This window comes from Mycteria americana, chromosome Z (genome assembly GCF_035582795.1).
Source record: "Mycteria americana isolate JAX WOST 10 ecotype Jacksonville Zoo and Gardens chromosome Z, USCA_MyAme_1.0, whole genome shotgun sequence".
Taxonomy (NCBI): domain Eukaryota; kingdom Metazoa; phylum Chordata; class Aves; order Ciconiiformes; family Ciconiidae; genus Mycteria; species Mycteria americana.
In genome coordinates this window covers 69,644,903-69,660,199 of record NC_134396.1, presented here as the reverse complement: position 1 = coordinate 69,660,199, position 15,297 = coordinate 69,644,903, and the positions used below count along the sequence as shown (strand labels likewise).

Below are 15,297 nucleotides of genomic sequence, written 5' to 3'. Positions count from 1 at the left end.
TGATTGTCCCTCCTCCTCCACAGTAATGCAATCTGACACATACAAGGATTTACTCTATTGAGCCAGACTGGTTGCTCACCACAGGGAAGAGCAGAAAAGCATAATTGGAAGAGTCATCTAAAGACACAGTTTGCTGAAAAATGGAGATTGCTTTCCTCCCATCCCCATCAGGTGCACTGCAAAGGCATGGCCATTTACTTCAGCAGTAGTATCCACTAATGGGAAATGTCCTGCCTGCTGCTAAAAGTCACCGAAGAGGAAATTAGGTTTAACTGGATAGATACATACCAGTTTTGACTGTTGGAGATACATCCATAGCATCTTCCCCATAAGCATGTAGCACTCCCAGCTGTTGGTACATGCAGCTACAGGTCTAACTCCAGGTAACAGAAGGGATCATAAAAATATGCCTCATCTGCTTCAGTGTAGGCAAGATTAGCGTGATGAAGACAGGAGATAAACTCACTTTGCAGTTAAGGAAATTGGACACAGCTCTTGCAGTCCTCTCTGTTGGCTCTGCTGAGAGGGTTAGAGGGTTCGTGGTATTTACACACATGCATTTCCTGGGGACAAGAAATCCTCTAGGCAGATGCAGTGAGATGAGCACCACAAGCTATTTGTCTCCCTCACTGCATTAGACATGCACTTTCAGCACTGTTTGTGTAACTGATGGCTTTTCTTTCTCCTAGTAAAGAATGGTTATCGGTAGCAGATAATCTTTCTGCTACCTTCTGCTTTCTTCCTGCGGTTGAGCTTAAGATGTCATGATTAAAAAGAATTTGCATGAGTCACTTGTGCTTCCCTTCTTTATATCATTCAAGGAGTTCTCTGCTATTTTTAAACCCTTGTGCAAGGCGATGAATTCATTGTTTGGCTGCACTGCTGCCACATACAGGAACTAACTCGAGGCAACACTGGAGGCTATCTGCTCTTTTAATGATAGAACATCATATTTCTTACCTGGCATTTCCAAATAAGAGAATGTACTCCAATGCAAATTATTACAAATAAGAGAAACAAAATTCACAGTTTTCCCTTCCTCATGCCTCCCAATTCATGTCAGAGTTTTAGCTTATTTCCTGCAGGCATTTTTTCCTCCAAAAACTTCGGTGTTTTTCTCTCAGTTTCATCATAAGCTGTTCACTGTGAACAAGATTGCTGAGATTGGGAGCAATTTTCTAAGCAACATTGCAATCTCATTCTCTTAGAATAGCTTTAACCTTAGGGCTGGTCTATACTTAAGGTTTCATTGCAAAATATATGTAGATTATGGTTCTGAGGGTTTTTTGCTTGCTTCATAGCAGAAATGGTGAACTTCATAGCACACTTGTAGCTATTTTATGCTACTACAACTAACTGTTGAAAGGGTTTTGCCCACAGAGTTAAATCTGCAGGAAAATGCATGCACAGTCTGAACCAACATTAGTTCATCAGTGCTGGTCATCAGAAACTATGTTGGTAGGTAGAAATTCCTCATTAAAACAAGTAAGGGACGAAATTTGAGACTGGTGTTGCATGACCTTGTAGTGAATGGCTGAAGATATAGCTGTTCCCCCAAGCTGCCATCACTTCCCACACAACTGAAACATGCAAAAGCCATATCAGAGTATTGCTAGCCTGGACTAGTTCAAATCACTCCTGAACACCTGACTGAGCTGAAGAGAGCTAATTCATCTCAGTGATGGAGATCCACAATGGTTTTGACTACTCCACCTGCAACAACCAATGCAAGTCTGTTTAGGTGTTTCCCAGAATGGTGCCAGACTACATATGCAACTAAAATGTGCATCTGAATTTTGGAAACTGGGCCTTCGACACCTATTCTTAGTACAGATGCAGCACAGTGCTTCTGGTATGGTCACAATCCAACCAGCACCCTCTGAGGAATGACACCAGCCAAGGGTCCTTTTTAATGGGGCATAAGTAGGTGTGACTTCCCTCCTACTAGCCCTAGTAGGGAGATTTTTGCCTTATTTGTATTTAAGTCCAAAATACATCACAGTGTGAAAGCTGAAAAAAAAAAATCATTTGGAAGAGAAAAGCAAATCCACAAAAGAGAATTGTGCCATTAGCTCTATAACCTGTGCATCCACCCCAGTGTATAACCGCTATCAGATGCAGAAAAACAGATTAAATGAGCTAGTGCTCTTAAGACAATTGCTATCAGAGAGGCACTCACATCACAAGAGAAGTGGCACCTAAAGCACTCTCCATAATAGTTTTTCTAAGATTGAAGATTCTATGGAAACTGAGACTAAAATATTTTCTTAACTCTTAGAGGTGAGAGCTCAAAGCATAGTTAAAAGGGTAAGAAAGTTTCCTCACTATTGTTTCAAAATATAGCAAGGATGCAATGCCTAAACATAGCGTATATTAAAGAAAAGTAAGTGCAAAAAACATATAAATGAGTGGTTTTCTTCACCACTTAAGTTATGCCTTTGTCTTCGTACTGATATGTGACCTCTCCCAATCTGAACTCTATGAAGCCACCAAGCCATTTAGTGGTTCCATAAATAAACGTCAGCACTCTTGCTGAAAGGTCTGTTTTCCTAGACTGTCTCTCTTTTCTCTCCCTTTCCTTCTTTGAGGATTTTATTTTTCTGAATGACCTTTTATTATTCACAGGAATAATTGGTGACAAACTCTGCTCTGTAGTTTAACATGGCATCTGTCTGCTGGCTCAGCTGGGCACTGCCAAGATAGCAACACGAGGACATAGTTTGACTTTCGTTTTTCATGCAAGGCATATGTAGCTGAAAGAAAGCAGACTGAGAAACAGCAGGAATTCCTGTGGTTCAAGTCAAGTGAGAACAGTTGCTCTAATAAATTGCCTCCTTGGCCTCTTCAAGACCAAATAGGCCAGTCTAGTGATGATCCAGGATTTATTTGGTTGGAGCTAGCCTGTTTCCTTCCAATCTGAACAGGCCAGGACACACTCTGGTGAGCAACAGACTGACCGGCAGATCTGAGATGGCAGCACCCTCCAGCAGCCAGGGAGGGCCAAACTGGGAGCAGTAACATGTCCTTTTGGCACATGCGTGCAACTTGCCTTGGCTCTGAAAAGGACTAAAATTGCTCCCACAAACAACCTGTCTCTGTGGAAGAGGATAATAAATCTTAAACTGCTCCAGCTGCCGTGCAAACCAACATTTGACTATGCCCTAACCTTTCATAGCAGGCATAAATGACTATCATGAGAAATGAAGAAGGCTTGATTTAGTATGATTTGATCACTGCAGGATTCCTGGTGAATACCCGTAAGTGCTTTATCTACCTTTTCCTCTGAGGAGACAAATCTTTGCCCTAAAGGTCTTCCCGGATTCAGCTCCTCTTATGCGGCAACCTGCTCCTTTAATGCACCAGTTTCTTTTGCAAGAGGATATAGGCTGCTGGGTTTCAGATGGGTACAGTATACCCCAGTGTTAATGGTTGTATGCTACAGGGCTCAGAGTTGTTTCCCACCAGCTTAACAACACAGCAATGGAGTCTATATGCTGAAAACACAGAGCACTCTGTTGCTAAAACAAATAGCAAAATTAAGACCCTACGTCTGTGGTTTCTGGGTAATTTTTGCATTTGTGAAGGATTTTCTAAGGGAGTCGTGGGTCCCTGTAGAAAGCTCACATATTTCAGTAGCTGAATTGCACCTTAAAGTTCCCTTTCTTTGTCCAGGTCCTATAGAAGTAGAGCAGAAACCCACAGGGTTTGACAGACTGAGATGGATGGAGCAGGCACCCTTGAGATGAGTGTACTGCCCCAGGTCACTGCTAGCCAATGCAGAGGTGCTTCTCCCACGGTCACAGTGCTGACCATGAAGAACTGTGATTCAGGAACGAACTGCTAGAGTCTCCCCTTGTTTGTTAAGAGCAATGAGAGGGTGCGCACAGCCGTTTTCCAGATCCCTCATCAGTACCTCTGTTTTTCATCCATATTCTGCACTTGCCAACTACATCACCAGGAACTGGGCATCTGCCTCTTACACTTAAATTTCATCCTTCCTGTCTTGACAACATCCATTCCTTTCTCTCCTGGCTGATGCTGGTGAGCTGAGATCCCAAATTCCTTCTTATTATCTGCACCTTGATTTCTCTCCCAAGTCTGCATGGATACATCTCTCAAGGAAAGAGACTGTTAGCTCAGCTTCATTTCTGTTGTATTGTCCGGTCCTCTTTATTGTTAAACTCCTGTCATCCATCAAACCCTATTCACAGTTGAAATCAACAGCAAATAAAAGGAAACAAATAGGTCAGCACAGTGCTACACAGAAGTGGAGCTAGTATGCACAGAGATGGATGAAAAGCCACTGAGCCCCAATAGTGCTGATGGAGCTGCCCTGCAGCTGTTCTGGTTGAGTTAGTTCATCACTGCTGTACAGACAATGATAGATGTAAAACTTTAGCTGTGCTAACGGCAGCAGGAACTGGCACTATGTCCAGCCTTTACAACATGTCCATGGCTGTGAACATGCTTGGTTTTTTTTATTTTAATCCAAGGGTGATTATAAAGTTTCCGTGTCCTCCATGCAGATCAAGTCAGAGGTCCATGTTGTGGCAGATATGGCCTGTCACCAAATATAGAGTGTGGAGATGAAGTCTACTCAGGCTTATGGTATTTATAGGTTTGTGAGACTTGGGGGAAATCTATTCTTTTCTTATGTGTGTTAATTTCTAGGCCTTGAACTTTCATGACTTTTTTTCTAGTTAAGTACCTGTATTACCACTCTGACGCTCTCTTCTTAATCTTTCATGTGTTGCCACATCATTGGGGAATATCACTTGTCCAAAGAATATCGCGTGTCCAGAGAAGGGCAACGAAGCTGGTGAAGGGTCTAGAGCAGAAGTCTTATGAGGAGCGGCTGAGGGAACTGGGGTTGTTTAGCCTGGAGAAAAGGAGGCTGAGGGGAGACCTTATCGCTCTCTACAACTACCTGAAAGGAGGTTGTAGAGAGGTGGGGGTCGGTCTCTTCTCCCAGGTAACAAGCCATAGGACAAGAGGAAATGGCCTCAAGTTGCACCAGGGGAGGTTTAGACTGGATATTAGGAAATTTTACTTCACTGAAAGGATGGTCAAGCATTGGAACAGGCTGCCCAGGGAAGTGGTGGAGTCACCATCTCTGGAAGTATTTAAAAGATGTTTGGATGAGGTGCTTAGGGACATGGTATAGTGGTGGTCTTGGTAGTGTTAGGTTAGTGGTCAGACTCGATGATCTTAAAGGTCTTTTCCAACCTAAACCATTCTGTGATTCTGTGATCACTTACAGGTGGACAACTTAAGTCAGTACCAGTGCCTACCAAGGGCTATGCAGAATGCTAGTTGTAGCACAAGTGTGAAATTAGGCAATCCACACCTCCACTTAGCATCCTAGTGACCAGACTGCCCTTTCTTGGTGGGCATAGGCTGCATATACATCAGTACTTTGGCAGAGAACAGTAGTATGGTTTTTAGTGAACTCACCCCTCTTTCCTCAACCACACTTGCAACTGGTTCAGATGTGGAGTGATTCACACTATGTGATGAGACTGTTGAGTTGCAGACGAGAGTCCTTGTGGAGGAAACCAAACCAGAAACTCTTCTGCAGGGTCACATGAAATACTTTTCAAACCCTAGTGGAAACACAAATATTCAAATCAAGTATTACTCCTTCTGACACTGTGGTAACATTCAGTCCAGGGAATCAGACTAAATCTAGTCTGACTTTAAATCCTGAAAATACTTACAATATAGATCTAGAGATGTCAGCACCAACTGCTCCCCGTCCTGTGATCCACTCCTACTGCACAGCTACTTACTAATGCAAACAGAGGCATCCACACATGGACAACATGCTGAAGGCTGTGTAGTTCCAAATATACTGCAGAAAAAGATGCACGGGAGCCTGAGTATGAAGGGATGCTTTAGTGAAATGGTAAAAAAGGCACACAGCTCTGTTTTACATCTGTATTTGAACAGCAGGAGAGCATATAGGTATCAGTAGACAATCAGAGGCCCACTATGCTAAAATGCTCTACAGACATATAACAAGGAAGATCCCTTTGGCCTGAGATCAGCATAAATAAAGCTATCAAAGTGAGCTGGAAAGAAAGAAAAAAAACAGCAGAAAAAAGAAATCAGGACAGAATAAACTAGATGCCTTTTCTGCAGCACCACTTCCAAAGCAGCAACGCTCCAGGGGAACCCCAGCAGAGATGAACGCAAAGGAGGGTAAAGTCACAGGACTGGACTTCTGGCTTTGTGGACTTCTCCAGAGTGATGAGAGTACAACAAGAAAAAAAGGTCCCAACTTTGTTATTAAGCACTTCCACTGGTTTTAGCGCAGTCTTTAAACCTTGCTGGGGGCTACCTATTGGCTCTGTGGACCACATGGACCCCACAGCTCAGCATGTGGGAAGAGGAAGGGTCAGCTCCAACGAACCTGTGCTGGAAAAAGTTAAAAGCACCTACAGGATTTTGGCACATAAGTTGCACTGACACTTCTTCATATTCTTCCCCCAGAGCAAAATATGTCTATTTGAGTCTGCCAAAAAGCAGGAAACCCACCAGCCAATATTGTTAGAAAGGTACAAGTGCATAGTCAGTGCCTCCATGTATCCATAGGTCGGCTACAGCTCAAGCTAGCACTGTTAGTGTGAGCCACTGTCCGCTGGAGCAACAAATAAGCAAAGGGCATCTCTGATGCACAGATCCTTTTGCATAAGTAATCGTAACACAACTGTGGAGTGTACACAAACAGGGGTGGTTTGAAGAGACCCACTCAAGGTTATAGAGTGAAGTAGCAGCAGAGGGCATGAATAACTGTCCTTGTATTGACCAAGGACTGCAGAGCCATTTCAAGCTGTATTACTACATGAGCCATATTTCAAATTTAGTAGGTGCGCACAGTGCTGTGGTAGCACAAGGAACATTATTCAATGTATTCTCAGTATGAATGTGTACATTCAACAGTGCTACTGGAGATGATATATAAATCCTTATACATCCTTATCCTCTATAGAGGAGATCGTGTAACCCCTATAATTTAATTTCACAGTTTAGAAAATATTCACCCATTTAATCTGACTCTAATCCACCATTATTTATTGTAATTATTGCCATTGCTATGGAAATTCCAAGAGCAATGAAGCAGCTGTCTGTGGCTAGCTATGCTTAAGCAAGATTTTCCCTGGAGGTGAAATCAGCGGATATGTTCTTACCTTCTTCAAGGTTTAAGCTTGATGTAGAAATAAAAGTGCAGAGGTTCTTCTTCCAGACAGGACGGACAGGCTGCCCGCACCATGCCCTGCGAGCTGCGCCTGTAACCTGACGTCACCGTAAGCCGTGGTGACTACTGCCCGGCTGACGAACAGTGTTCACTAATGAGATGCTCTTAGTTAGGGTCCTAGGTGCCCTCAGTTACCCTTCCCTGGGGATGCACAGAAGTGCTGAAAAGTCCTCTGGCTTCTCCCCAGGATGGGACGAGCTCATCCCAGGGATGGTGTGAGCACAGGCACGCTTTCAGCACAGCAACACAGGCGAGCACAGAGCAACCGGTGGCTGGGGGGGTCCCTGGGGGTGGCAAGGCCGGACCTGGCAGCCAGGGCCAGCCCACCACCCCGTCAGGGACCAGGGCAGCTCCCGCCCCGGCATCGGGCACCGCCCTAGGGACAGGGATGGCCACTGCGGGGGCTGAAATTGAATACGTCCTTCCTGAGCCATGGCGTGTCAACTCGCTAAGCACCCACGGCATTTTCTCCCAGCAGTGGCTGCCTCTCCACAGCACGCAGAGCTATTTCCAGCTGGCAAAGATATTTTTCAGTCATTGTTTTTGTGCCCTTTCTGCTTTCTTTAACAACGCTGACGAGATACCAGGCTGGTGACAGAGCGTGGCTGGGAGAAATGGATCCAAGCAAAGCAAAGCAACATCTCAGCCATGCATATTCTCCCATGGGCAATAAAATGTCTTTGGTTTTGTAGGCGCAGGAGGATCGGATATGCTGCCTAGGGATCCGCCGGGACCGTGCCCCTGTGAAAGTCCCGAAGCCGAAGAGGGTGCAGGGGTAAGTCTCCTCCCACCGCGTCCTTGTGGTAAGCACAGGGATCCATGCTGTGCTCAAACATAATGCTCGATGGCACCCGCGCTCGGTGGGAAGGGCCACATCTTCAGCTGTGAGGAGGTTGTCGTGGTGGGAGTAGTTTGCACAGCAGACCCTGTTGGTGTCAACTGCATTCGCTTGACTACCACAGGGTCTCCTCCTAAATATTTGAAAGCCCGGTGCAATGGTTGGGATTAGGAGGACCTTCAATAAAAGTGCATCTCTTTGGAGGTCTTGTTAAATAATCCTGGCAGCTCACTGCAAGATGGTGTCAAACCAACGCTCAGTTCTTCCTCACCATTAGTCAGTGCCCCACACGTCTTCCCTTGCACCTTCTCTTCTTCACAGACCCCTCTGCAGTTACTGCTACCCCACCTCCTTTCATCGGCTGGAAACCCACGCGCGAGCAGCTCGTCAGCATTAGGAGGGCAAGCGTCTGAGAAGCGTTGCCCTCACCTGGTAGCCTGGTGTGCTTGGGCGGTGGGTGGAAACACACCATTTTGCTGGAAAAGGCATGATGGGGACATTCCTTTTTCTTTGTCGTTCCCGGTGTGATGGCGTGCAGCCATGTGTTTTTAACAGCAGCAAATGAATTTGCAGTAAGATGTTGGGAGTGGAAAGGGAGTGAATGGGCAAGTGAATTCCTGCAGGGCCAAGACGTTCATCTTCAGGGCTGCTGACACTGCTGAGCATGAAGCACTTATACCTAAAGACAAAAACAACCATGTTAAAAACTAAAGGCCTCTCCAACAATTTTTTATTATGAATTGGATTTTTAAATAAAGACGCAAACTTGGATATACATAGCCCATATTAATGCCTAAATTTATTTTCATATTTTACATTTCTTTAAATGAAATTAAAATAGTAATCAAGGCTGTTAAACTGGTTCCGATGAAACTGATGAAGCAGATTTCAGACTTCTGCTATAAAAGCAGAGGAATTTTTTCTTAAATTACAGTTAGTTAAGTCTAGCCCAATAACTAACTCTTCCATTTAGAGAAGCATTTAAAGACAAAAATGCAGTAAGTTCGTATCTTCTTCTGCACTATGAGTAAAAACTGGTGTGAGAATCTCAGACCAGCTAGCTTTAACATCTTAAAGGCCATGGTGAATAATCAGCTAAAGTCAGCACCTGCAAAAACTTTTTTTTTAATGAGGAAAATGTAAATGCAAAACATGTTTTGAAAACTTTTTCTTAGATTTTTCTTATCATATTACTAGTTTAATTTACCATTTAAAACAACATTAATAATTTGCTCGAAATCCAGGTTTCCCACAGTTTTTATTTAAGTGCTAATAAAATCCAAAAGGGGCTGGGCCAATCTGATGTTTAAAACAAAACAAAACAAAACAGATCTGTTAATAAACAACAAATATGAATCTGACTACATGTGGTTAACAATTTAGAATGGACAATATAGCACAGAATTTCATACTCTTGGCTATCAAAGACAATGACCTAATTTAAGGTTAAATCTATACCAAGCAGCAAATCAACATGTCCTCAGGGGTACCAGTCAGTGAGAATCCACCTTTCTTTAGGCAAATAATTTACAAACCAAGCAATAAAAGTAAGGTTCAAATTGATAATGCAAAGCCGTCAAAATGAAAACTTCATGTTATGGTTAAATCAGATACTTAAATCATTCTGACTGCAGCTGGAGCATGGACTTGCACAGGCATTCCCAGACATTTTGCACTGGTTCCTATCGGTGCTCTGCTCAGTGCAGTATCGCTTTGTGGCAGCTTGTACCTCACAAGCAGGACCTGGAGGACTGCTGGGAAAGCTTTGAGCTAGAGTTTAATCAGTCCCTAACTTTCTCTGGCTTAAGTTAAGGTCATACTTAAGGAAGAGGGGAAAAAAGGTTCAATGACTGTAGAATGCAATTTGTTTTAATAACACAGTATTTCCACTGCTTGGGAGTGTAACACCACGCAGAACAAAATCTGACCTAGCATTGTTTTCTCCTCGGTTTTAAAAAAGAGGTCTCATTTTTTTAATAACAACCCCCCGCTGAAGGAGGAGGTTTAATGGCAGAACTTTGTAAGAGGGAGGCTGACTCAGTGCTGCCGCGGGCACAGCGTGAGCAGAATCAGCAAAGTGCTAGCACAGGAAAGTCAATAAAGTCCATGAGGGTATCCTTACCAGCATGGAAGAAAATTAGTTTAGTCATAGCAAATGACGAAGTGCTGGAATTTTCTTTAATAACTTGCTAAGAATTTGTGGAAGGGAGAAGCCTGTTGTTTGAGGCAAAGACTATATGGAGCAGCTGGACATAAACTCTTCTGAGCTTGCATTTGCTGAGAGAGACAAGCCCAAAACAATTGTCCTTTCTGTCGCTAAACAGTCAAATGGGCAAGGTTATTTTCACGTAAGAAAACCATCAATTTTAGATTAACTCTGAAAAGAATCCATGCAAAACTAGCTGCAATATTTTTTTTATGATAGCAAGAATCTCAATTAATAGAAATCAGGAAACAGAAATCTGCATATGTCTGTTATTTTCAACAGCCTACTTACTCCAAGTGGAGACCTAGGCCACCATAAAGTTCCCCTCAACTTTAACAAACTATTAACAAGACGAAACAAGCTACCCCTCGGTCCAGACTGTGCTCTTGACTGTATGGTTCAAGTCAATGCTAATTGCACAGGTTTCAATAAAGAATAGAAAACTCTTATATCTAATAGATAATGACATTCACAACCAGTGAAGACAGGGTATGGATCAGTAAACAAATGTTACACTTGATCCTAGTCATGAAGCAAAGTAATACTCTCCCTTACAAGAAAGGAAAAATACGGTCCTCCCAAAGAGCCACTCCATATAATGTGCCAAGCTGGACCTATTGTTGAACAAGCCAAAGTTTATGAATGATCTTGGAGTTTTTTATGTTTCTTCCTTCTTTTCTAAATAGCAAAATGCTGCCTCTTCATTGTTGCGTTTAAAACACATCCTGTTATGCCTGCAGCTCGTTTTGGAGCACAGGTTCAGAATACTATGTACTCTATTACTGAGCCTTTCTTTCAGCTTTTGCTCAAAAGGAGAACTTGTATGTGTGTGGGAGTAGCATGAACTGCAGCTGTTTTTCTTTATTTTTCCACCATCATTACTGCTGACTGGTAACAAGGAAGAAGATGTACGTATACACCATTTGGCTTCTCTGCAACACTGCTTACAGGAGGTTGGGAGATTATCTTGCTGAACAATTCCTAATTTCAACATAAAAGGATCAGCAGTAGGCTGAAAGAATTTGTCTTGCAGTGAAAAGGATGCTGCTGTTTTGCTGGAATATTTTATCAGAGATACAGAACTTCAATTTGCTCCCTCATTGGTTTTATGAAAGCTTGTCTCACCAAAGAACCTAAGTGAGTCCAGGAAACTCTAGAAAGATTAATTCATTTCACTGGACAGCTGCTTAAAACCAAAAAAAATCCAAACAGATCCAGGATGCCACCCCTTCCCCTCATCCTCCCCCTTGCCCCACTGCCATAAATGCACTGTGGCCGAAAACTTTACAGATAACTGAAAATGACAGACGCTTTGATATTTTCAGCACTCTGAAGCAGTTTAAAAGGGAGATGCTCTTTCTGCACAGTGTATGTATCTGAAGCACGTGAGGCCAGACAGCAAAAATCCCTGGTCATCTTTCAAAGCGCAAGCCTGCATGGCTTCATATCCCCTCCTCCCTGACCCTTCAGGCAGTTTAGGATGTATCTTGCTGCCACGCCAGCCATGGAGGGGTGCTGCTGAAATTCAGAGACATTTATGCAGAAAAAATCCAAGGCAAGGTACAAACCAGCTTCAAGGAGTAAAATAGTTTATTTGCTGCAGCTGATGCTTTCCCCAGTTGGGTCCTGCCAGCTCTCATCAGTGGTTTTCCCAGGTCTTGCTCTCCATCCCTGGTCCTGGCCACAGCTCAACTCATGCCGAATTCAGCAGAGCTCGGCAGGGTAACAGAGAGGAGGATCCATCTGAGTTATTGAACTGCATGTCACAGCACACAGCTAAGAGTTCATTTCCAATTATGGTCTCTACTAATTGCTCTCGAGTGCATCTTCATATCATGACCAAGACCAGCAACGTTGGTCAGGGAAGCCAGAGGATTGTCAGTTGTTCAAAGCAATCAGAGCCATTATGTTTGACCCCTGGCATTGTAATTTCATTTCTGCAGCTCTGCGTGGGAACTGTCAAAGCAAAGTAACAAGACTGTCAAGCTGTGGTGCCTGTGTAAAACATGCCCACCTGCCTTCATATCCAAAGACAAATAAAATTGCCTGCTCCGACAGTATGTGAGTTAGACATTAAAATGCACAGCAGTTTTGTAATGCAGAGCTGGATTTCCATACAGAATACTGTGTATTTTTAATTAGCAGGTCTATAATCAGCTTGTCTTATCATCTCATTACAGTTTCATTTTGCATGATTTCACTTTTGATGATTGGAAAATGCAGTGAAGCTAAGACCTCAGCTTACTGCAGGGACAGTCAGTCCTTCAGGTTGGCCACAGGTTTAGTCATTGGGCCTGTACACTTTCTAATTCAAGAAAGTGAAACATCTTTAGGAAACTGTGATATTGTTGTTTGATGAGAAAAAAACATTCTTTGTCATAGGACAAAGAATATCTTCTTTGAATATTATCCACTTGTCTCTGACTTTCTGAGGACCTTCAGATAGCCTTGGTTTTCTCACTTAATCATTTCTAGTATTGCCATCCACCCTGCAGCAAATGACACATCCCAGTTGGAGTCATTTAACACCATTGCAATAGCGCTGGAAAGAACAAGCATCCAGCCTTGAATATAGAATCATAGAATCATAGAACGCTTTGTGTTGGAAGGGACCTTTAAAGGTCATCTAGTCCAACCCCCCTGCAATGAGCAGGGACATCTTTAACTACATCAGGTTGCTCAGAGCCCCGTCCAGCCCGACCTTGAATGTTTCCAGGGATGGGGCATCTACCACCTCTCTGGGCAACCTGTTCCAGGGTTTCACCACCCTCATTATAAAAAATTTCTTTCTTAAATCCAGTCAAAATCTGCTCTCCCTTAGTTTAAAACCATTGCTCCTTGTCCTGTCACAACAGGCCTTGCTAAAAAGTCTGTCCCCGTCTTTCCTATAGGCCCCCTTTAAGTCCTGGAAGGCTGCTATAACATCTCCCTGCAGCCTTCTCTTCTCCAGGCTGAACAACCCCAACTCTCTCGGCCTTTCCTCATAGCAGAGGTGTTCCAGCTCCCTGATCATTTTCGTGGCCCTCCTCTGGACCCGCTCCAACAGCTCCATGTCCTTCTTGTGCTGAGGGCTCCAGAGCTGGACGCAGTACTGCAGGTGGGGTCTCACCAGAGCAGAGTAGAGGGGCAGAATCACCTCCCTTGACCTGCTGGCCACGCTTCTGTTGATGCAGCCCAGGATACAGTTGGCCTTCTGGGCTGCAAGCGCACATTGCCGGCTCATGTCCAGCTTTTCATCCATCAGTACCCCCAAGTCCTTTTCCACAGGGCTGCTCTCCATCACATCATCCCCCAGCCTATATTGAAACCAAGGATATATAGGGAATATAAACCAAGGATTATAGGGAGGGCTTGGTAAAATGTCTGGAGAAGGCAGCTCAACTGCTGAAGATTTGTACCTCAATGTGCAAAACTCAGAAGATTAAAAGGTATCAAGAACTCACAGGAGCACTCATTAAGGCTGTAGCAACATAAACATTATGAGTATGGCCAGAGGGTCTTGCTGTTCCTCCTCTACGTAGTGGGGATTTCAGTCCCTGGAGGCTGATAGGGTTCCCCATGTAGGAGTAACAGCAAAGACAGAAGGATTACTCTTCTCCATAATTCTCAGAGCACACCTGTGGCAACCCTCCAGGAAAAGATGGCATGACAAAATGTGCCATTCTGCATTTAGTTAATGTTTGGAAGTGGAGTAAGCACTGTGTTGGCTTTGCCTGGTAATTAAATATATGGGATTTACTAATACTGACTTGTTTCTGAGGCTGCTACTTGTGAGCTGAAAAAGTTAGGAACATTTAAATACGAGGAGGTAAAATTTAAATGGTGTTATTTTTCATAGTTACAGAAATAGCTTTGTGTAATATTATTTGTCAGCTTTTTATTCCTTTCTTTCTTTCCTGGTATAAAATTTTTGTGTAACGTCCTTTTCTGCTCATCACACTTCCTTGCACCAGACCACACCAGTTCCTCAGCTCTCTCAAAATCCACCTCTCTCTCCACATATTCATCACAAGGGTCTTTTTTGCTGTGACTGCAACCTCTTCTAATCCAGGCTCCTTTCCCAATTTCTACTTTCTTACATAAATCCATGCAGGTATTTAAAAAAAACAGCCTGTTTTGTCTGCTGCTTTCGCTCTCTCTCCCACTAAATGTCTTCACAAGATCTACCCAGACCTCTTGAAAGCCTCTGATCAGATTCCCTTCATATTTTGTCTTTGCTGCAAGTCCCAGGTTCCCACCCGGCTTAGTTTCTGCTAATTGTTCTTCTCATTTGCTGCCACTTTTACTTCAGTCTAGTCTCTTGTGTCTCCCACAGTTGCTTATCTCCCTTGTTGGACTCTTTTTCCTGGGGTGACTCTGGCCCCAGTTTTTCCTGCAGGGGCAAATGTCTCTGCTCCTCAACACTCATTATTGCTTACTTTTTGATAACATCTACTGGCCAGATAAGAAATCATTATGTTGAATGAGATAAACTTACTAAAGGAAAGCCTGTGTCTAGTCGAGGTCTCAGTAAACACTTTGAATCCATCTAAGAGCCATGGCATAAAAAAATTTCCAGCTCTCTCTTCCATCGTAGTTTTGATGATTAATGGCAACAAACTATTTCTGTGTTATCTTTGTTTGCACAACTGGAATTTGTAGTTACATTTATAACTCAGCCCTTGCAAATACTGAGAAGTTGAATACTCAGTGAAATACACTGTGTTAGGGTGTTTATGTGTAGATATTTAAACATTTCTGCACTGTATATTTTGTGAATGGGATACACAAACAATTTTACCAACAACTCTACAGGACTTTCTTTTAACTATAGAGCCTAATGTATTTAAGCTGCTGCAGGACAACACTGCTTTATTCTCTGTAGACAACTTTATTCTTTGTCTTGTCATTTTTATTGTTCTAGTGCTAGTGAATAAAACCCTGCATCTGTTCCTCAGGAAGGACTTAATCCAAAGCTCATTGAATGCATTGGAAGAGCCTCCATTGGGCTTTGGA

At 43.2% G+C, this 15,297-nt stretch overlaps 1 protein-coding gene across 3 annotated transcripts in view; it reads left to right on the top strand.

Moving 5' to 3' along the window:
- The window catches only part of PALM2AKAP2 (PALM2 and AKAP2 fusion), a 277,549-nt gene that overhangs the window by 153,354 nt on the left and 108,898 nt on the right, over nucleotides 1–15,297 (top strand). For all 3 annotated transcript variants that reach the window (XM_075488516.1, XM_075488518.1, XM_075488517.1), the window contains one exon: nucleotides 7,951–8,033. In XM_075488516.1, the coding sequence (XP_075344631.1) occupies nucleotides 7,951–8,033 (83 nt within the window). The remainder of the gene's footprint in view (nucleotides 1–7,950; nucleotides 8,034–15,297) is intronic.